We start from the raw sequence: 22,481 nt of genomic DNA, 5'->3' as shown, positions 1-22,481 counted from the left end.
CACTCTGGATACTCAAAGCTACAGCAATAACTTTAAGTAATCTTTAAATATTTAAGAGAACTATATAACAAAAAGAAATATCTTAAAAAACTCCACAAAAAACCAAAAAACCCTGCTACTCTACTTTAGGACTGACTTACATTAAAATGTAGTCAGTGATTAGCTTTTTTTCCCCACAAGCTGTAGAGAAAATGCGTCATAAATAGCACAACGTATTTACAGAGTTGTCCAGTTTGCTATTATATAGTAACACTTTTAAAATTAAAGCAGGAACTTAGCACCCAAGCTTGAGATGCTTGTGAATCACATGCTCTATTTCAACAGTGATGGTTATAAACTATGCAAACTGATCCAACTTGTTTGAATTAACTGAGGTTGGACAATGGTAATCAAAGCCTAAACAACAGGTGGTGTAAAGACATTGCCTGATACTGACTGTAAGATACACAGATTAAAAAAAAAAAAACAAAAAACTGAAGCAAAAAACTTCAGAGAGAAAGCTGGTAATAAGCCTTAAAAGAATAAAGATACACAAGAAAAGACGATTTAAAAGATACAAAAGACGATTTAAAAGACACAAGAGAAAGTTGCATATTAAAGAGAACCTGTCACCATGCATAAACCTATATGCACTATTTGCAAGAAAAAGAGGCACCTGGATCTTCTTCAGTAAATGTAAGTGGTGCTTCAAAAGCATTTGCTTCAGGTTGGGCTGAACACTTAGTTAGTTCTGGTTCTTGATTTTTCTGTATTTTTTCTCTTTGATAAGATGCTTTGTCATTTATAGCATAAATAAACTTTCTTGCTTTCTTTTTCAAAGTGGATATTAATCCTCTATTCTTCAAAGTTTCAGAAATTTGATTGGTAGGAAGTGGCCCACTTTCTTTATCAGCTGAACTCGGACATAAAGAACTCTCTTTCTGGGAGTAAACAGCACATATTTCCAATCCACTTTCAGAGGCTTCAAGTTCTTCCTTAAAGTATGAATCATTCATATTATCTGAGAAAACTGTACTGAAAGCCTCATCAGGTGATTCTTTTATTCTGAATATAGATTTTTTCATACTCTGAAATGGAGAAGCTAGTGGAGATGATCCAGATATTGTTTGTTTTACTGCAAGCATAGATTCTTTATGAGATTCAAGACATTGTTCTCCATCTCTTTTATTCACCACTATTTCCTCATTCAATATCTTCTCTGTTTCCGGCAGACTTAAAATATGTGGCAATGAATTTTCTGGAGTAACAAAGTTGACCCATTCTTTCTCTGTATTAATCAGATCTTTTTTGGAGTTATTTTGGTCACAAGTAGAAATATAGATCAGGGGTACTTTTTCCATCTGGGTTCCATTTAGACTCAAGAGCATTAGTTGAGACCCTTCAGAGGCTGAAGATGGTACAACCTCGTTGGAAATTTTGTCACTACCATTCTCAACGGGCTTCTGATTTGCTACATTTGAATCAAATGGCTCACTATCATTTAGTTCCAGTTCAGATGTAAATGAATGTTTCTTTTCACTCATTTCATTTTCAGTTTCTTCACATGTATCAGTTATTGTTTTATTGATTTTTTCCCCCCTAGTCTTGTCAGTTTTTATTTTTCGTGTATTTCTTGTTTTATACTTCGTAACACATAATGAGAAACTATCTTCTTCAGAAATGTCTACCACTGTTTCACATACTTCATCTTCTGGGACATCTGGCATTGACTTTCCAAAATGGTCTTCACAGCTACTCGCTTCATTAAACGAATTCTCTAATTCTGTTAAATTTAAAACAAAAGTACATTAAGAAATTAACATTTTATAATATCATATAATTAACAGTACTTTCATTACTTTCCTCCTGGAAATACTATATGCTAAGTAGCACATAATTTAGCATTTAAAGGATTATCTGAGTAATAGTTATCTTTTCTTGGTTAGTAACCCTTTCCTTGCTCTTCTGGTAAAGATGCATTCAGTGTACCCAAAGCCCTTTATTCATACTGCAATATTTACTAACCTTTCTTTACTAGCTCTACACAGTTAAAACTCAACTTATCTTTATATACATTTAAATATTCTAAAATCCACCAAACTAGATGCTTCAAATGAATTTTGTGGCCCTATACCAACTGAGAGTAAAATCTAATGTATATATGTATGTTAGCACACACACAGAGATGCCCAGTCCTACACAAATATGCAGACATACGCACATACTAAGAAAAAATGTAACATTCCAATGACTTGACTAGGTCAGATTTTGTTATCTCTACACCCATATTTATTTCTTAATTAGAAAATTAAACATTTACATCTTGCTAATTATAAGTCTTATTCTTCATCCTGATGGTTAACTAATTGATGCTTGTTTTTGTCACAAAAGCATCTTGAATAGTAATGTCTTCTTAGTACGATATTTACACATCTTCATCTAAATCAAATTAGCACTACCCTCAATACCTTGAGATGAAAACACTACTTCAGTAATCAAGAAAAGAGAATCAATGTGTGTTTTCTCTTTAAGAAAAGAGAAGTGATACTTAAATGATGTCTATTAAAAACAGAAGTTCAATGTCTATTAAAAGAACAGAAGTTCTTTTTTGGTCCATCTCGATAAAGATGGTGGAGAAACTCCAGGGCTCTGTCTCTCCATAGAAGCTTTGAACGACCAGCAGGAACTGGGAGAAACATCTTCCTCAAAGCTCCACCAAACACTTAAAGGCCTGGAGTAACGGATGAGCACTGAATCAAGAAAAAAGGCAACTTAAAAATGGCAAGATCTCATGGTGCCCTCGTTGGCATCTCTCCTACCTTACCTCAACCCAGCATGGAGCCAGCTTGTGCTCCCAATGCAAATCTCTGGTCCCAGTTCCAAGACAGCAGAGTGATCCTTGTGTACATTCTGAGAGCTTGTATGTCTGGCTCAATTTGTTTAGTGGTGGCCTAAGGGAACTTGCTGCCCCAGAACTTGCCCTGAGCGTAGAAGGCAGGTTACAGAACTTTCCTACAGAGCACTGTGGGAGAGCAGTCAAGATGGGTTTGACTGGCTGTAGGACACACAGTGCAATGCACAGGAAGGTGTGGAAACTGTGTCCTAAGGAAGAGGGGACAAGATGTACGTACAGAAAGGATGGGGTGGGGAGGCCCTCTGCTCTGGTCTGGAGCTATTTTCTAAGTATGGATGAGCCCTGAAGGAGAACACTCACATGGGTCAATCTGCAAAGACTGGAAAAGGTGTTCTCTCTCTCTCTCTCTTTCTTTCTTTTCCTGTTAGCTCCTGGCATTCAAGGAAAGCTCTGTCATAATACTAGCTGGATAGAAGCTTAAGGAACAGATACTTCAGACTCTAAATTACAGCAATAACACATTAAAATATCAAAATGTCCATGTTTCAACAAAAGGTTACAAAACATAGAAAGAAACAGGATGCAATGGCCCAAGCAAAGGAAAAAATCAAAATATTATAAATCATCAATGAGGAAGACCAAACCAGGGGCATAACAGACAAAGACTTTTAAAAAATGGGCCTAAGTATGCTCAAAGAGCTAATGGAAAAAGAACAAAAGGAAATCAGGAGCACGATAAACACAAAAAGAATATCAACAGAGAAATGGAACTTGTGAAACGGGACCAAACAGAGCTAAAGATCACAGTATCAGATATTACAAATTTCTTAGTAGGGGTTCAATAGCAGATTGGAGCTGGCAGAAGAAAGAACTTGACGATAAGGCAACAGAAATCATTCACTCTGAGAAGCAGGAAGAAAAAAAAATATGAAGAAAAGTGAACAGAGTCTGAAGAACCTGTGGGACACCATCAAGCATACCAATATACACATTGTGGGATTCCCAGAAGGAGAAGAGAAAAAGAGACAGAGAGAACATTCAAAGAAACAATGGCCAAAAACTTCCCAAATTTAATGAAAGACACGACTGTGCACAACCAAGATGCTCACTGAACTCTAAATAGATTAAACCCAAATAGACCCATTCCATGGCATATGATAATCAGACGAATGTCAAAGAGAGAGAATTTTGAAAGCCACAAGACAAAGCAAGGTGTCACAAACAAGGAAGCCTCAAGAAAAGATGAAGTGCCAATTTCTCATCAGAAACCATGTAGTCAAGATGACAATGGGATGACATATTTAAACTGCTGAAAGCAAAAAACAGCCAATCAAGAATTCTATATCTGACAAATGGTCAAAAATGAGAGAGAGATTACAATATTCGCAGACAAACAAAAAAAACTGAAGTCACCAGCAGACTGGCCCTTCTGAGAGATAATAGAGTTCTGTAGGTTGAAAGGAAAGGACAAAAGAGAACAGACTGAAGTGGATGAAAAAATAAAGGTCTTCAGTGTGGATAATGACAGGGATACTTTGATATTTTTGTTTGTAACTCCACTGTATACTGCTACAGGATCTAAAAGGTAAATGCATAAAATGTAATGAGAAATGAGTGGCTTCAGACTCATAATTTATAAACATGTAATTTGTGATAAGAACTCCATAAAGGTAGGGGGATGGAGGGATAAAGGAATGCAGTTTGTATATACGATTTAAAGTTAAGTTCGCATCAAAACACAGGAAAGTGTTACAGATTTAGGATGTTAAATTTAAACCACATGGTAACTACAAAGAAAATATTTGAGAACAAGGAAGCTTATAGAGACAGGAATTAGAGTACTGGTTGCCAGGGCCAGGAGGCCAGGGGAACAGAGAGTTAATGCATCACAGGTATACACATGTTGGAGAGATGGGGGGGTTCAGCAACGGAAGGGGAGGTACCACATGATATTGTGAATGTGATGAATCCCACTGAAAGGTGCACTAGGCAGTAGCTGAGATGGGAAAGTTTATGTTGTATTTGTGTTCCAAGAATTGGGGGGAAAAAAAGAGAGAACTAAAGAGACAATGACAATTAGTTGCAATATATAATCCTGGATGGGATCTAACAAGGGAGAAGAAAAGGCTCAAAGGGACATTACTGGGACATATCAAAAAAATGGAATATTCACTGGAAACTTTATATTAATCTTAAATTTCTTGATCTTGAAAACTGCCCATAAAATGGATACAGAAGTGAATATCCCTTTCTTAGAAAATGTACCTGGCAGTATTAAGTGTTCAAGGAACATGGTGTATACAACCTATACTCGAGTTTCCAGAAAATGGGTTCATAAATAGACAGATGGGTAGATAGAATGATATGGTAAATTTGGCAAATGCTAAAAGTTGATGGAACCTGGCATCAGGGTTGGGTAGGCAGGGGTAGGTTAGAGTTCTCCATGGGGGTCTGTATTACTTTTGTAGCTGTTTTGTTAAGTTTGAAAGTATTTCAAAATAAAAAGTAAAAAAGCAAACAAAAAATAGAAGTTCAACTAAACACACTGACTTACTGTGACATATAGCTTCTTCACCTTGATTTTTGTTTTTATTGTCTGGCACTGAAGGGATAAACTTATTTTTCTTCAGACTTTCATCTTGGTTAGAAAAATCGTTTTTCAAAATCTGCATAAAGTATATTTTAAAACCATTAGTATAAAAACTCCAAGTAATTGCAATTAAAAATATATACAGGGTGTTTAATGTGCTATATATGAAACTTATTCTCAAATAATGAGACAGTAGATTCTTATGGGAAGTCAATAAAATCATACATAGCAACAGATTAAGAGACTTTCAAAAAGACTTAGTAAGTCATAAAAATAGGGACTGAAAAATGCAAGATGAATAATGTATCAAGGCATTTAAAATATGTAAGCAATTCCAATAGCATAATCACTTTGTCATATTTACTTACAGGAGTAGAATCACTAGGAGATGCAGTTTCAGATGCTTCCTCATCTCTGACTGTAAAAAAAAATTCAATTTGCCTGTACTGTATTATATATTACAGACTAAAGTTCATGCAAAAACTTTTACTAAATGATTTAAATAACTGAATTTTTTGGTCAGCCTTCAAAAAGTATATGCATCATTGAATTAAATGACTTACTTGAAATAAAAAAAAATTGACCCAAATATAGCAATGGAAAAGTCAACCAATATAGTGAATAAGCTATACGCACTTTCTAGTACCACTCTGTGAAGGTGGTAAGAGACTATGGTTTGGTTTTATGGTAAAACTGCACATAATGACTTGAAAAATCAGATACAGATGTGTGGTCAAAACATAAATGCTAAAACTTAGAAACTTTAGAATTTATTTAGGCAACTGTGCTCTTATCATGTGAAACATGTCTTACTTTTCAAAATGCTTTTACCTATATTATTCCATCTGAACAAACAGCGAAAAAGAAAGTTAAATTACAGTCAGTAAAACAGGTAAAAATGGACTATTTGTTTGCTAGAACAAACAAAATAATTTTTAAAAATCCTGGTTTGGGTACCAACGACTCAATTTAAAAAAGTCTTAAATGCAACCCACAGTAATACATATATTTTATGACTATAAACAAGTATAACTAAAACAAAAGTTTCACAAAGGTAGGGTTGTCAGCTACAAAAAAGGATGCCCAATTAAATCTGAATTCTAGATAAATGATAAATAATTTTTAAGTATAAATATGTCCCATGAAATAATATAATAAAAACTGATTAGTCATTCATCAAACGTAATTGAGAATTCTGTATTTTTGTTTACTAAATTTGACAACCCTAAGTATGTGTAATGCACTGATTTTTTTATTCTATTAACTTTGTTACAAAGAAAGTTTGCATAACTCACAAAATAAATTTCACAAACATTAATGGTCACAAGTTACAGTTTGAAAAACAATGACCTAGTGCAATGTCTTCTAAAAAAAAACAATGTTGGTGGTGAATATTTACTTTTGTCTCTATTATTGTTTCTAAATCTCTTATGCCTAGCCTATATATTAACTATATAAAAATTAGCTCAACATGGATCAAAGACTTAAATATAAGAACCAGCACACATATAGCTCTAGAAGAAAATGTACAAAGACATCTCCAAGATCTAGTTTCTTAAACTTTACACCCAAAGCACAAGCAATGAAAGCAAAAATTGGACCTCCTCAAAATTACTTCAGTGTTTCAAAGCACTTTGTCAAAAGGGTGAAAAAGCAACCAACTTGTTGGGAGAAAATATATGGAAATCACATATCTGATAAGGGTTTAAGATCCAGAATATATTAAAAAATCCTACAACTCAACAATAAGATAAACAACTCAATTTAAAAAATGGGCAAAAGACATGAATAGACATTTTTCCGAAGAGGAAATACAGATGGCTAAAAAGCACGTGAAAATATGCTCAGCTTCATTAACTATAAGGGAAGTGCAAATCAAAACCATAATGAGATATTCTCACTTGTCTTAGCATGTCTGCTATTAAACAAACAGGAAACCACAAGTGTTGGAGAGGATATGGAGAAACATTTATTCACAGCTAGTAGGAATGGGAAATGGTATAGCCGCTGTGGAGGAACGTTTGGTGGTTCTTTGAGAGGCTGAGAATAGAGGTGCCTCATGACCTGGGCATCCCGTTACTCGGGATATATCCAGAATATCTGAAAGCAGGGATGTGAACAGACATCTGTAAACTGACATTCACAGCAGCATCACTCACAATTGCCAAAAGATGGAAACAATCCAAGTGTCCATCAATAGATGGATAAACAAAATGTGGTATATATATTTTGTATTATGACAGAGCTTTCCTTGTGCCTTAAGCTTCTATCCAGCTAGTATTATGACAGCTTTCCTTGAATGCCAGGAAGACCAAACTAGGGGCATATCTGAAAGCAGGAATGTGAACAGACATCTGTAAACTGACATTCACAGCAGCATCACTCACAATTGCCAAAAGATGGAAACAATCCAAGTGTCCATCAATAGATGGATAAACAAAATGTGGTACATATATTTTGTATTATGACAGAGCTTTCCTTGTGCCTTAAGCTTCTATCCAGCTAGTATTATGACAGCTTTCCTTGAATGCCAGGAAGACCAAACCAGGGGCATATCTGAAAGCAGGAATGTGAACAGACATCTGTAAACTGATATTCACAGCAGCATCACTCACAATTGCCAAAAGATGGAAACATAGAAATAGTACACACAATGTACTATCATTCAGCAGTAAGAAGGAATGAAGTCCTGAAGCACACAACAATTCGGATGAACCTTGAGGACATCATGTTGAAGGAAATAAATCACACACAGAAGGACAAATATTGTATGATCTCACTGATACGACCTAATTACAATATGCAAACTCATAGACATAAAATATAGAATTATAGGTTACCAGGATATAGAATGAGGCTAAAGAACGGGGAGTGGTTGTCTAATGTGCAGAATGTTTAACTAGGGTGAACTTAAATGTTTAGAAATGGACAGAGATGATGACAGCACTTTATTGTGAGAGTAATTATCAGTGCTGAATGGCGTGTGGATGTGGTAGAAAGGGGAAGTTTAGAGTCACGCATATCACCAGAAGGAAAGCTGGAGGTTACAACATGGGAATGCATAATGCAGTGAATCTTGTGGTAGACAATGTCCATGACTAATTGCACAAATATTTAAAAGTTCTTTCATGAACTAGAACAAATGTATGACACTATTACAAGTAATTACTAAAAGAGGGGTATATGGGAAAATGTGACTATGGACTATAGTTAACAGCTGTTTCATCAACATTAACAAATGAACTACACCAATACTATGGGTCAGTAACAGGGGACAATAAAGGGGATGTGAGGATTTGGGTTTCCTTTCTTACTTTCATTTCTTTCCTGGAGTAATGAAAATGTTCTAAAATTATCATGTGGTTGTTTGCATAACTATTGGATGATATTGTGAGCCAGTGATTGCACACATGGATAGTTTGTATGGTGTGTGAAAATACCTCAATAAAACTGCATTAAAATAAAACATGATATCTGAAAATAATTAACTCCGTTACAAAGAAAGTTTGCATAACTTCCTCAAATGCTGTCATGATTAGCTAAATCTCAACTCCTCAGAGATTTCAAGTTGTTTTACACTGTGAAATATTTCCAGAGTCTAGTAAGTTAATGAAATTAGTAATTGACTCACTGATCCATATATTCAAATGTCTAAAATATTCCAGTCTAATATTTAACAAACTTATTTACTTAAAGATTTGTGGCATATCAACTATGTGTCAAGAAACCATGGTGAGCCTGCAAGAGCGCTTATACTCTTATGGTTGGGACTGATAAATACTTCAGATTAATTATATGGATTATAATTACAATTGTCAAATATAAGGCTTCAATTGTACCAATGGCAATGTAAACCTATAAAAGAGATTAAAATAGAGAGAAAAAAGCTTATTTAATGCTGCTTTAGTGCCTAAAGTATCAAAATGATTTACAAAAACTTCACAAATATTGGCTCTTAAGTGCTTACACATATAGGTGAGATATTTGTAAAGATGTTCTAGATTACTTATGTAGTACTAAAAAGTAATGCTTGACCTCTATAGTGTATCACTCAATGTACTTGTGACTTAATCAAATCCACACTAAATAAAATTATTTTGAAATACTAACACATTTATCAAAAACAGTGTCACCATTTTATTTTCATATTTTCCTTTTAAAAAGATTTCTATTAGAGATTGCAATTCATTAACATCATCTACCTTTTCTCACGTAATACATATTTGCAGGCATTACCTATTAACACAGTAGAACTAAGGGTTGGTGGTGTGGCTAAAGAACTTGACCAAGACATATCAGGGTCCATCTCAGCTCCCAGACTTTCAGAAATACGTTTTGGTGTCTGACCCTGGAAATAAAATATTTTATTAAACATACACATACTTCTAACATGCTTCCATCAAGAATCCTAAGCCTGGTGTCCCATTTCTGTTTTGCTTCCCAATTACATCTAACTCTAAGCCACATACTTTTAAGGCTTTAGTTTTCTTAACTTTAAAATGGACTATATTAGGATCGATATTTATCTCACAGAAATGCACATACTGCACTGATGATTAAGAATATTTTTCATTTACTTATGTTCTTCACCTCTTACTGAATGCTTGTGTTAAGCAATATGCTAGGTACGTATCTGTAAATCTCAGGGTAAAAATATGATGCTGTTGTCAAATTCTCCATTACTCCACAATATAAATAAACCAGACAAATGACACAATAAAAATAAACAAGGCAGAATGTTTACCTTCATAAGCTTTGGTGTATGAAATAAACTTCCACATACCACTGGGGGGAAAAAAGAAAAATTATTATGTTTTATACGTAAAGCTTACAGACGTATAAAAATTCGAGTATTCTAAGAATAAAAAACTTGTTTTTAATCATACCTGACTTGTCTCTTTGTGGTGTTACATGTGTACATTGTAGAACAACAGGACTAAAACAAAATAAACAAAACAAAACAAATCCTTCAGATTATTCCAAAGATAACAGAAATGGAAAAAAGTGACAAAACCCTAGTTAACAATCCTATTTAAAAAAAGACTCAATCATCAATTTTCACAATCATATTACTTTTTTGTATTTTTATTATTTTTTAAAAAGTAAATGCCTCTCAAAGAATTAAGTAACCACTAAGTGATGTTTAAAATGCCCATTGAAGAAAAGTATAATATACCCACAAACTATATTCTCTAGGAACTCGTGTATTTTGAACTAAAAAATTATGTAGTGAATATAAACCTATATAGCTTCATATTCTTTTCAAAAACTCAAAGATATATGAGTATAGTCTTTAAAACTGGTATTTCAAGAATGTAATGCTTGTCATCAATGTTTTTGTTACTTGAAAATTCATAGAAAATAATATACAGAATACCAGCCAATTTAACATTATTAAGAAAACACAAGTAAATGTTTCTAATGAAAAAAATCTCCTAAAAGATTATTTAAAAATAAGATTCTCTATCAAGCTCTCAACCAAAATCTTAGCATGAAAATTAAATGCATTTTTATAAAACAAATACCACAGATGGGAAACGTTTCATTTTAAATATTTAATATAATAGCTTCATCATACCTTTCACTAAGACAAGAATTTAGAGGTGGACTGTTAACATCATTTGCTTGATACATTTTAGCTCTCATTGTGCAATGACTTCTATGTTTACTGTTTCCTGAAACACAGAACAAAAATTCAGGGAGGATGTAGAGACTCTGCACTGTGAATTTTCATTCTTTTTAAGTATTTAAAAACATAAAGCCTCATCTTTATTGGTAAGAAGAATGTATAAGGAGTTCAGTCTGGAGAGGTTTTCCAGTTCGCTGATTTTCCCCAAAATGAATGTCTCAAGGGATGTTCCTCCATTCAATGACCTTATTCAGCATATAATATGCCTATGGCCATTTAAGTGATACAATTTTCATTCTAATCAGAAAGAGCACAGACTTAAAAAATAAACCAAGCAAAACCAAGTTCATTCCTAAATAAACATTTTCCAAATGACTAGATAATTCTCTCATATATTAAGCTAAAAGGGTAAGATAAACTCATGATTTCAGGCAAAAAGAAGGGCTGTTGAGAAGCAGAAGTCGCACATTTCTTCAAGTAATTTTAGGGATAATTCTTTTCTGGAATGGAAAAAAGTAGGCTAAAAAGCACAGTTTAAGTCTGTTATTCTTACATTTCAATGGTGAATCTTTTTTTTTTTTTTTTTTTTGGTGCATAGTCCAGGAACCAAATCTGAGTAGAAGGTAAGCATTCTACCACTGAACCCCTGTGCACACTCAATACTGAATTTAAAGTAAATTTAAAAGCAAAAGGAAGTCTCAAGAGACCTCAGATGACAGAATTACTTATGCATTATAATCTGAGAAAAAAATTAAACTACTCTGCAGTGTGTCCAGACTGTACCTTACTAGTTTCTATTCTTCCCTGGCTATAGATAGGCCAATTTCAGCAGGCTACAATCAGAGAATAAACTACTGATTCTACATACATCCTCAAAGATTCAGTAGATTTAGTATACTGCTTTATGAAGCTTTTCCTAACCACACTAAGATAGATAGCTGCTCCTTTTACTATGGCCATGACATAGCAATTTGTTCATGCTTCTAGTATAACATGTGCTACACTAGTATATTTATTTATATATTTTGTCCAACATAAGACTGAGATCTGAGAGGTCAAAGGCCAACTATCTCATTGTTTGTATCTTAATTGTGCCAAGCACAAAGTAAAAGCAGTCAGACGCAAAGTAAACAATAAGTATTTGTTGAAAGGAAGATTCCCTTTGCCATGCTCACTTCTATACTTCATCTGTTAGATATTTCCTACATCTCACTGTAATCAATTTTCTCATCATATGTGATACTATCACTCTCCAAACAGAGAGCTGATTAATACAGCTTTCTCTCCTGCTAGAACTCTTTTTCTAAATTTCAGTCTCCTATTCCCAAAGCCTGTAGGACATCTCCATCTGAACACCCTCTATCTAAAACCGAATTTCCTCCTGTGCTTACAATCTGAATGTCATCACTGTGTCTTAACTCAGTTATGTTCGAAATGCGTGATTTTTATCCTTTCTTCTGAATCTGCCTTATCTAGGCTACGGCAGAGTCCTACAGTTCCACCTTCTATACCTACTTTTACTGCCCTTACTTGTCCCTATCACCTGGACCCTTATATATTTCCTAACAGGTCTCTCTACCTCTAGTCTTCCTTTTCCACAGAATCTCCCAGAATCAGTTAAAAACATAGACTCATATACTCCATTTCCAGAGATTCTAATTCAATAGACTCAGTGCGGAGCCTGGAATCTGCCCTTTGAATCAGCACTCCAGGACATTCTGATGGTCCAGATATCACATTTTGAAAAACATATCTTCAAAGACTACTGCCAGGTCCTTCCCTTTCTACTCCTGCTCCAGCGGCTCTCCAACCACCACCGTGCCCTCTTCCGCCTTCACCGGCTCCTCCGCCACCGGCCTTGACAGCCTTGCCACCCTCACCTTTCCTCCTCCAGAACAGCTACTGGGGGAGTAGAGACGATACAGAGGGGCTCCCGGAGCCACGACGGAGATCAAAGGGACGGTGTACCCCATCCTGGAACAGCTGACTGTCTTGGAGAACCAGCTCGGGTGAGATCGCCGAGGGGCGCGGGCTTTCCCGGGCAGGATGGCAAGCGGTCGGAGACCCTCCCTTCCTCCTTCCCAGGCCAGCTGGCAGTATTGGGCAGGCAGTCCCCTTGGGCCGCGGCGGCTGGAGCCCCCACTACGCGAGGCCCCCAGGGCCAACTGAGAGAGTTGGGTCGGAAATCCCCAGACCGCGGAGAACGGTGACCGGGGGGGGGGTCCCTTCCAAACACGTGACTCCTGGTCTGGCTGGGAACGGTGCACTCTCCCGGGCTGCGGCGGCTGGCGCCCTCCCGCCACGCTTGGCGCCCCGGGCCGACTAGGAAATTTGGTCGGGCGCTCTCCCGGGCTGCGGCGGCCGGCGACCCTCCCCACGTTCGGACCCCCGGGCCAGCTGGCACTCTTCCAAGCCACTTCGGCTGGCGAACCTCCCCCACGGCGAGAGTTTTCCAAAGTTAAAGGACCCACACCACCTTTTACTGGTGGAACCCGCAGACAAACGTGTGCCACGAGCGCCACCTACTGGGCAGGATAAGAAAAACAGAACCCAGAGATTTCACAGAAAAATCTTTCAACCTGTTGGGTCCAACACCCAGGGAAATCTGACTAAATGCCCAGACGCCAGCAGAAGATAACGGATCACGCTAAGAAAATTGAAAATATGGCCCAGTCAAAGGAACAAACCAATAGTTCAAATGAGATAGAGGAGCTGAAACAACTAATGCTGAATATACGAACAGAAATGGAAAACCTCTTCAAAAACGAAATTGATAAATTGAGGGAGGACATGAAGAAGACATGGGCTGAACAAAAAGAATAGAAAAACTGAAAAAACAAATCACAGAGCTTATGGAAGTGAAGGACAAAGTAGAAAAGATGGAAAAAACAATGGATACCTACAATGATAGATTTAAAGAGACAGAAGATAGAATTAGGGATTTGGAGGATGGAACATCTGAATTCCAAAAAGAAATAGAAACTATCGGGAAAAGAATGGAAAAGTTTGAACACGGTATCAGGGAACTCAAGGACAATATGAAGCGCACAAATATACGTGTTGTGGGTGTCCCAGAAGGAGAAGAGAAGGGAAAAGGAGGAGAAAAACTAATGGAAGAAATTATCACTGAAAATTTCCCAACTCTTATGAAAGACCTAAAATTACAGAGCCAAGAAGCGCAGCGCACTCCAAAGAGATTAGACCCAAATAGGCGTTCCCCAGGACACTTACTAGTTAGAATGTCAGAGGTCAAAGAGAAAGAGAGTATCTTGAAAGCAGCAAGAGAAAAACAATCCATCACATACAAGGGAAACCCAATAAGACTATGTGTAGATTTCTCAGCAGAAACCATGGAAGCTAGAAGACAGTGGGATGATATATTTAAATTACTAAAAGAGAAAAATTGCCAACCAAGACTCCTATATCCAGCAAAACTGTCCTTCAAAAATGAGGGAGAAATTAAAACATTTTCAGACAAAAAGTCACCGAGAGAATTTGCGACCAAGACACCAGCTCTGCAAGAAATACTAAAGGGAGCACTAGAGTCAGATACGAAAAGACAGAAGAGAGAGGTATGGAGAAGAGTGTAGAAAGAAGGAAAGTCAGATATGATATATATAATACAAAAGGCAAAATGGTAGAGGAAAATATTATCCAAACAGTAATAACACTAAATGTTAATGGACTGAATTCCCCAATCAAAAGACATAGACTGGCAGAATGGATTAAAAAACAGGATCCTTCTATATGCTGTCTACAGGAAACACATCTTAGACCCAAAGATAAACATAGGTTGAAAGTGAAAGGTTGGCAAAAGATATTTCATGCAAATAACAACCAGAAAAGAGCAGGAGTGGCTATACTAATATCCAACAAATTAGACTTCAAATGTAAAACAGTTAAAAGAGACAAAGAAGGACAGTATCTACTAATAAAAGGAACAATTCAACAAGAAGACATAACAATCATAAATATTTACGCACCAAACCAGAATGCCCCAAAATACATGAGGAATACACTGCAAACACTGAAAAGGGAAATACACTCATATACCATAATAGTTGGAGACTTCAATTCCCCACTCTCATCAATGGATAGAACACCTAGGCAGAGGATCAATAAAGAAATAGAGAATCTGAATATTACTATAAAGGAGCTAGACTTAACAGACATTTATAGGACATTACATCCCACAACAGCAGGATACACCTTTTTCTCAAGTGCTCATGGATCATTCTCAAAGATAGACCATATGCTGGGTCACAAAGCAAGTCTTAACAAATTTAAAAAGATTGAAATCATACACAACACTTTCTCGGATCATAAAGAAATGAAGTTGGAAATCAGTAATAGGCGGAGTGCCAGAAAATTCACAAATACGTGGAGGCTCAACGACACACTCTTAAACAACGAGTGGATCAAAGAAGAAATTGCCAGAGAAATTAGTAAATACCTCGAGGCGAATGAAAATGAAAACACAACATATCAAAACTTATGGGACGCAGCAAAGGCAGTGCTAAGAGGGAAATTTATTGCCCTAAATGCCTATATCAGAAAAGAAGAAAAGGCAAAAATGCAGGAATTAACTGTCCACTTGGAAGAACTGGAGAAAGAACAGCAAACTAATCCCAAAGCAAGCAAAAGGAAAGAAATAACAAAGATTAGAGCAGAAATAAATGAAATTGAAAACATGAAAACAATAGAGAAAATCAATAAGACCAGAAGTTGGTTCTATGAGAAAATCAATAAGATTGATGGGCCCTTAGCAAGATTGACAAAAAGAAGAAGAGAGAGGATGCAAATAAATAAGATCAGAAATGGAAGAGGAGACATAACTACTGACCTCACAGAAATAAAGGAGGTAATAACACGATACTATGAACAACTTTACGCTAATAAATACAACAATTTAGATGAAATGGACGGGTTCCTGGAAAGACATGAACAACCAACTTTGAGTCAAGAAGAAATAGATGACCTCAACAAACCAATCACAAGTAAAGAAATTGAATTAGTCATTCAAAAGCTTCCTAAAAAGAAAAGTCCAGGACCAGACGGCTTCACATGTGAATTCTATCAAACATTCGAGAAAGAATTAGTACCAACTCTCCTCAAACTCTTCAAAAAAATCGAAGTGGAGGGAAAACTACCTAATTCATTCTACGAAGCCAACATCACCCTCATACCAAAACCAGGCAAAGATATTACAAAAAAAGAAAACTACAGACCAATCTCTCTAATGAATATAGATGCAAAAATTCTCAATAAAATTCGAGCAAATCGTATCCAACAACACATTAATAGAATTATACATTATGACCAAGTAGGATTCATCCCAGGTATGCAAGGATGGTTCAACATAAGAGAATCAATTAATGTAATACACCATATCAACAAATCAAAGCAGAAAAATCACATGATCATCTCAATTGATGCAGAGAAGGCATTCGACAAGATTCAACATCCTTTCCTGTTGAAAACACTTCAAAAGATAGGAATACAAGGGAACTTCCTTAAAATGATAGAGGGAATATATGAAAAACCCACAGCAAATATCATCCTCAATGGGGAAAAATAGAAAACTTTCCCCCTAAGATCAGGAACAAGACAAGGATGTCCACTATCACCACTATTATTCAACATTGTGTTGGAGGTTCTAGCCAGAGCAATTAGACAAGAAAAAGAAATACAAGGCATCAAAATTGGAAAGGAAGAAGTAAAACTATCACTGTTTGCAGACGATATGATACTATACGTCGAAAACCCGGAAAAATCCACAACAAAACTACTAGAGCTAATAAATGAGCACAGCAAAGTAGCAGGTTACAAGATCAACATTCAAAAATCTGTAGCATTTCTATACACTAGTAATGAACAAGCTGAGGGGGAAATCAAGAAACGAATTCCATTTACAATTGCAACTTAAAGAATAAAATACCTAGGAATAAATTTAACTAAAGAGACAAAAAACCTATATAAAGAAAACTACAAAAAACTGCTAAAAGAAATCACAGAAGACCTAAATAGATGGAAGGGCATACCGTGTTCATTATTGGAAGACTAAATATAGTTAAGATGTCAATCCTACCTAAATTGATCTACAGATTCAATGCAATACCAATCAAAATCCCAACAACTTATTTTTCAGAAATAGAAAAACCAATGAGCAAATTTATCTGGAAGGGCAGGGTGCCCCAAATTGCTAAAAACATCTTGAGGAAAAAAAATGACGCTGGAGGTCTCGCGCTGCCGGACTTTAAGGCGGATTATGAAGCCACAGTGGTCAAAACAGCATGGTATTGGCATAAAGATAGATATATCGACAAATGGAATCGAATAGAGTGCTCAGATATAGACCCTCTCATCTATGGACATTTGATCTTTGATAAGGCAGTCAAGCCAACTCACCTGGGACAGAACAGTCTCTTCAATAAATGGTGCCTAGAGAACTGGATATCCATATGCAAAAGAATGAAAGAAGACCCATATCTCACACCCTATACAAAAGTTAACTCAAAATGGATCAAAGATCTAAACATTAGGTCTAAGACAATAAAACAGTTAGAGGAAAATGTAGGGAGATATCTTATGAAACTTACAATTGGAGGCGGTTTTATGGACCTTAAACCTAAAGCAAGAGCACTGAAGAAGGAAATAAATAAATGGGAGCTCCTCAAAATTAAACACTTTTGTGCATCAAAGAACTTCATCAAGAAAGTAGAAAGACAGCCTACACAATGGGAGATAATATTTGGAAATGATATATCAGATACAGGTCTAGTATCCAGAATTTATAAAGAGATTGTTCAATTCAACAACAAAAAGACAGCCAACCCAATTACAAAATGGGAAAAAGACTTGAGCAGACACCTACCAGAAGAGGAAATACAAATGGCCAAAAGGCACATGAAGAGATGCTCAATGTCCCTGGCCATTAGAGAAATGCAAATCAAAACCACAATGAGATATCATCTCACACCCACCAGAATGGCCATTATCAACAAAACAGAAAATGACAAGTGCTGGAGAGGATGTGGAGAAAGAGGCACACTTATCCACTGTTGGTGGGAATGTCAAATGGTGCAACCACTGTGGAAGGCAGTTTGGCGGTTCCTCAAAAAGCTGAATATAGAATTGCCATATGACCCAGCAATACCATTGCTGGGTATCTACGCAAAGGACTTAAGGGCAAAGACACAAACGGACATTTGCACACCAATGTTTATAGCAGCGTTATTTACAATTGCAAAGAGATGGAAACAGCCAAAATGTCCATCAACAGACGAGTGGCTAAACAAACTGTGGTATATACATACGATGGAATACTATGCAGCTTTAAGACAGGATAAACTTATGAAGCATGTAATAACATGGATGGACCTAGAGAACATTATGCTGAATGAGTCCAGCCAAAAACTAAAGCACAAATACTGTATGGTCCCACTGATGTGAAGAGACATTCGAGAATAAACTTGGAATATGTCATTGGTAACAGAGTCCAGCAGGAGTTAGAAACAGGGTAAGATAATGGGTGATTGGAGCTGAAGGGATACAGACTGTGCAACAGGACTAGATACAAAAACTCAAAAATGGACAGCACAATAATACCTAATTGTAAAGTAATCATGTTAAAACACTGAATGAAGCTGCATCTGAGCTATAGGTCTTTTTTTTGTTTGTTTGTTTTTACTATTATTATTACTTTTATTTCTTTTCTCTATATTAACATTCTATATCTTTTTCTGTTGTGTTGCTAGTTCTTCTAAACCGATGCAAATGTACTAAGAAACGATTGCATATGTAGAATGGTATGATTTCTAAATGCTGGGTTAATTTCTTTTTTTCCGTTAATTAATAATAAAAAAAAAAGACTACTGCCAGATTATTAGACTGTCTAAAGCAAAATTAATGTTCACTTATTTGATATATATATTTATTGAATACTCACTATATGTGCCACTCAGTGTGCAGTAACATAGGATTCTCTGCCCATTACCTTTATACCCTCTTATAGGCACTTTCTAATACCATGAGTTTCCTTTTATAATGCATATCACATAATATTATAATTGCTTATGTATGTCTCCTTCAATAAAAGTTCAATGATGGCAGACAGGTACTATGTACCAGAAACAACTAATGAGTAAAACAAAACATAGGAAAGTAACTTTTGAGCAGAAGTAACAATACATGTAAAGAGCTAGACAGCATGGCGGTATCAATAAACTAAAAGATATTCAGTGTTGATGAATGATAGACAGGGGGTTAGGGGAGGCACTGGAGAACAGTGGGAGTATATGGTAGATGAGACAGATTACAAAGAACCTTATAACCTATATTAAGGAGTTCGGATTTTATCAAGAGAGCAAATAGAGGTCATCAAAGTTTGAAGCAGGAAGCAGTAGGATCAAATTTGCATGTCATTTCACTGCTCAACAACCTATCATATAAATTCAATTTCTTTAGTCTGGTATTCCATACTTGCCTTTAATCTCCTTTTTTCAGCCTTAGGCTTTCTGTTGGTCCCTTTCAGACACACAACACTGCACACCAGTCTAAACGACTTGCTATTCCCAGAATAAACCATGTATTCTTCATCACGTGTGCCCTTTGTCTAGAACATTATCACTCTAGTGCATCTTCAAATTTCTGAACCTCACTCAGCCTTCCAGGTTCAATTCAAATGAAATTATTTCATCATTTCCCACAAAAACTATTCTCTCTCCTCAACTCTTATGGCACTTTCTCTACTTTTCTTTTGGCACATACCACACTCAACAGTATATTATAATTCACTCATGTACCATATATTCCCCTTACTAGAGAGTGCTACTTCAAAGAAAGGTAGAGCATAGTACATCAAGGAGGTAATACATGTTTGAACAACTGTATGCATATTCTTATGATATAAGAATGGAAAGTTCTGACACCTGTGCCAGGGAAACTGCTACAAATCAAAAGATATTTATAGCAAATTGATAAAAATAATTTTGTCTTCCGTGACAGCCTGCAGAAATATACTTTAGTTTAACATCAAATCAACTCCATGGTTTTTCCGTATAGGAAAGACAATCTACTAAATCTCAGTAGGCATGAAATAGTTATCAAAAGAAGCAGGAAAAGGAACATTTTATTAAGAAACTACATCATTTCATTTATTCCAAACCTATCATCATGTCCATTTTTCAGATGGAGAAACTGAGGCCAGAGTGGCTGATTTCCCCAACATGATACAATTAATTAATGACAGAGCTGGGATTTTAAAGCAGGCTTGTCTGAATTCCTACTTTCTGCTTTTCCCAATTCTACCACATCATATTACTTACTGTAGTTATGTGATTCTTTCAAAGGAGATTGGTGTGGTGGCAGAGTTAGACTTTGCTCTTTGAACATTCCTGGAGTTGAAGCCAACTGATTATACGAGGGTTTCCTTTGTGGTGTTTTAAAAAGGTTTGGTTTGCAACTGCTGATTTTATATTCAGCTTCTTGTGCAGGTTCAGAATTATAGGGTGGAGCTTCTAAAGAGAGTTCTTCAAACCAATTAAGGCTTATTGGTCCTAAATCTGAAAGAAAAATAATTCCATTTTGGTTTAATCAATGACACAGAAATGCTTGTGAGGCAACATTTTCATAATAAAGGGAAGAATGTTTGAGAGTTTGTGGATCATTTAATTAAACATGATTATTAACCCAATCTCAAAATCCGTAGTAAAGAACATGCAAGAGTTCACAAAAGTTACAAAGAGACAGTTTTTGCTATATAAGTTTTCTTGTAGTTTATACTAAGTATAGTGTTCATACTTGGGTAATTTGGCAGATATTTTCTCCTAAGTGAATGAAGTAAGCCTGTCAATGCAAGGAAAAATAACAGACAACATGCTGCCAATGATAAAACTGAGCTTTCAAATGAAAATCAGAAATTTGGTAAACTTTTTTCTCCCATGGTGGGTTCGACAACTTCCTAATGCCAGAAAAGTCTGTTCCAATGAGCTCAGAGATGATACTCATTAAAGTGATTTTTTTTTTTACACTGTATAATGTAATGTGTTAACATCTGGAAGACCTGGGTAATCAGAACATCAATATTTTCCAAAGAACCAATGGATGATGTTATAAAACTAAGCGGGTAAAAGATCCATTCAAAAATACAATAAAATATAATGGATTTTAATGTAAGAAGAGTATGAAAAGTTCATTATATGCTTTTAGATTCCACTTTGCAATGACCTTTAAGACCTTCAAATATTCTTTGAGGGTCCCCACTCAAAGACTGCAAAGGGAGATTGAGACCAATTACAGGCAGCTTCTCCTATAAAGTAACATTACCAATGCTTCTCAATTGCCAGTATCGCTTTAAAAACAATTCTTCCTAATGCTCATCAGATGGCCAAGCTCCTCTTTATCCGCCAGGCAGGAGATCTATATTTATCATTTTCTTAACTGTAAACGGTCGTGTTCTTAATTGGATTTATGATCTCACAGGGGAATAGTTTAAAGTGTAAATTAAAAAGTGAAGTCTTCTCTTTTTAGCAAGAAGGCACCTCTACATATTTTTCTAGTTGTATAAAACATGTCAATACCTGCTTTGCTGCACCGCATCTTAAAAAGCTCAAAAAAAGTTGGCCTCTTTTTGAATCCGACTGGCATTTTCGTCTGCAAACGTTATTCCAACGCTTGGCAAATAAGACTGCAAAAGAGAAGACCAAAACCCATTTCGCCGGGATACGGTCCTTGTGACGCGGCCGCGGCAGACCAGCAGCGCTGGTAAACTTGTCTCAACTTCAGGGTCTGCCTCGGTCCCCCCTTTGAAGCCAGCCCAACTCGCTGCGGCGACGAAACACCCGAAGCCGAGCCGGGCGCGCGAAGCCCGGTGCCGGGCGCTTCTCAACTTGGTTTAAGATTGACTAACCGAGCCAGCCCCAAGTGGCGAGCGCGCTGCGCTCACCCCCGCCTGACAACTGGAAATCGGGGAATCTTCGCCGGACCGCCATTCGCGGGGGGCTGAGCCAGGCCGATGCCGAGCGCCCAGCAGCCGCACGTCACCTTCTCAAGGGAAAATACTCGGTTTTTCAGGCGCGGGCTGTGGGTGTGGGAGCGCGGGGGCCGAGCGCGGCCCGGAGGCTGCACTCGCCAGCCCGGGAGGAGCCCAGCCCTCGCCCGCCCGCCCGCCGTGGGGGGACGGTGAGGCGGCCGCCCGGGGGGCCGAGGGCCGCGGCGCCAACCCCGGGCGGGGGGCACTCCCTGCCGGCCGCCGCCTGAGGGGCCGAGAGGCCGAGGCCGCGCGGGCGTCCCGCTTCCAACCCCGGCCGCCACTGACCGGTCCCGGGGCAGCTCCTCTGGACCGACGCGACCAGCGCAGCACCCAGCCCCGACCGCCGCGAACCCCAGGCGCCGAGTCCCAGTGGCTCCGCACTCCGGACGCTCGCGCC

At 37.1% G+C, this 22,481-nt stretch overlaps 1 protein-coding gene across 4 annotated transcripts in view; it reads right to left on the bottom strand.

Annotated features, from left to right (window-relative positions):
• The window catches only part of BRCA2 (BRCA2 DNA repair associated), a 91,339-nt gene extending 68,858 nt beyond the window's left edge, over positions 1 to 22,481 (bottom strand). For 3 of the 4 annotated variants that reach the window (XM_077158987.1, XM_077158988.1, XM_077158990.1), the window contains exons 1-10: positions 22,370 to 22,481; positions 21,633 to 21,739; positions 20,379 to 20,615; positions 11,002 to 11,098; positions 10,310 to 10,359; positions 10,168 to 10,208; positions 9,660 to 9,771; positions 5,792 to 5,841; positions 5,388 to 5,499; positions 656 to 1,762 (exon numbers count right to left, since the gene is read on the bottom strand). In XM_077158987.1, the coding sequence (XP_077015102.1) occupies positions 656 to 1,762; positions 5,388 to 5,499; positions 5,792 to 5,841; positions 9,660 to 9,771; positions 10,168 to 10,208; positions 10,310 to 10,359; positions 11,002 to 11,098; positions 20,379 to 20,615; positions 21,633 to 21,699 (1,873 nt within the window). In that variant the 5' untranslated portion in view covers positions 21,700 to 21,739; positions 22,370 to 22,481. The remainder of the gene's footprint in view (positions 1 to 655; positions 1,763 to 5,387; positions 5,500 to 5,791; positions 5,842 to 9,659; positions 9,772 to 10,167; positions 10,209 to 10,309; positions 10,360 to 11,001; positions 11,099 to 20,378; positions 20,616 to 21,632; positions 21,740 to 22,369) is intronic. The other variant, XM_077158989.1, reaches the window with a different exon arrangement.

Source organism: Tamandua tetradactyla, chromosome 4 (assembly GCF_023851605.1).
Source record: "Tamandua tetradactyla isolate mTamTet1 chromosome 4, mTamTet1.pri, whole genome shotgun sequence".
Classification (NCBI taxonomy): Eukaryota; Metazoa; Chordata; class Mammalia; order Pilosa; family Myrmecophagidae; genus Tamandua; species Tamandua tetradactyla.
The sequence above is the reverse complement of the archived record's forward strand: the minus strand, read 5'-3'. Positions and strand labels throughout refer to the sequence as shown.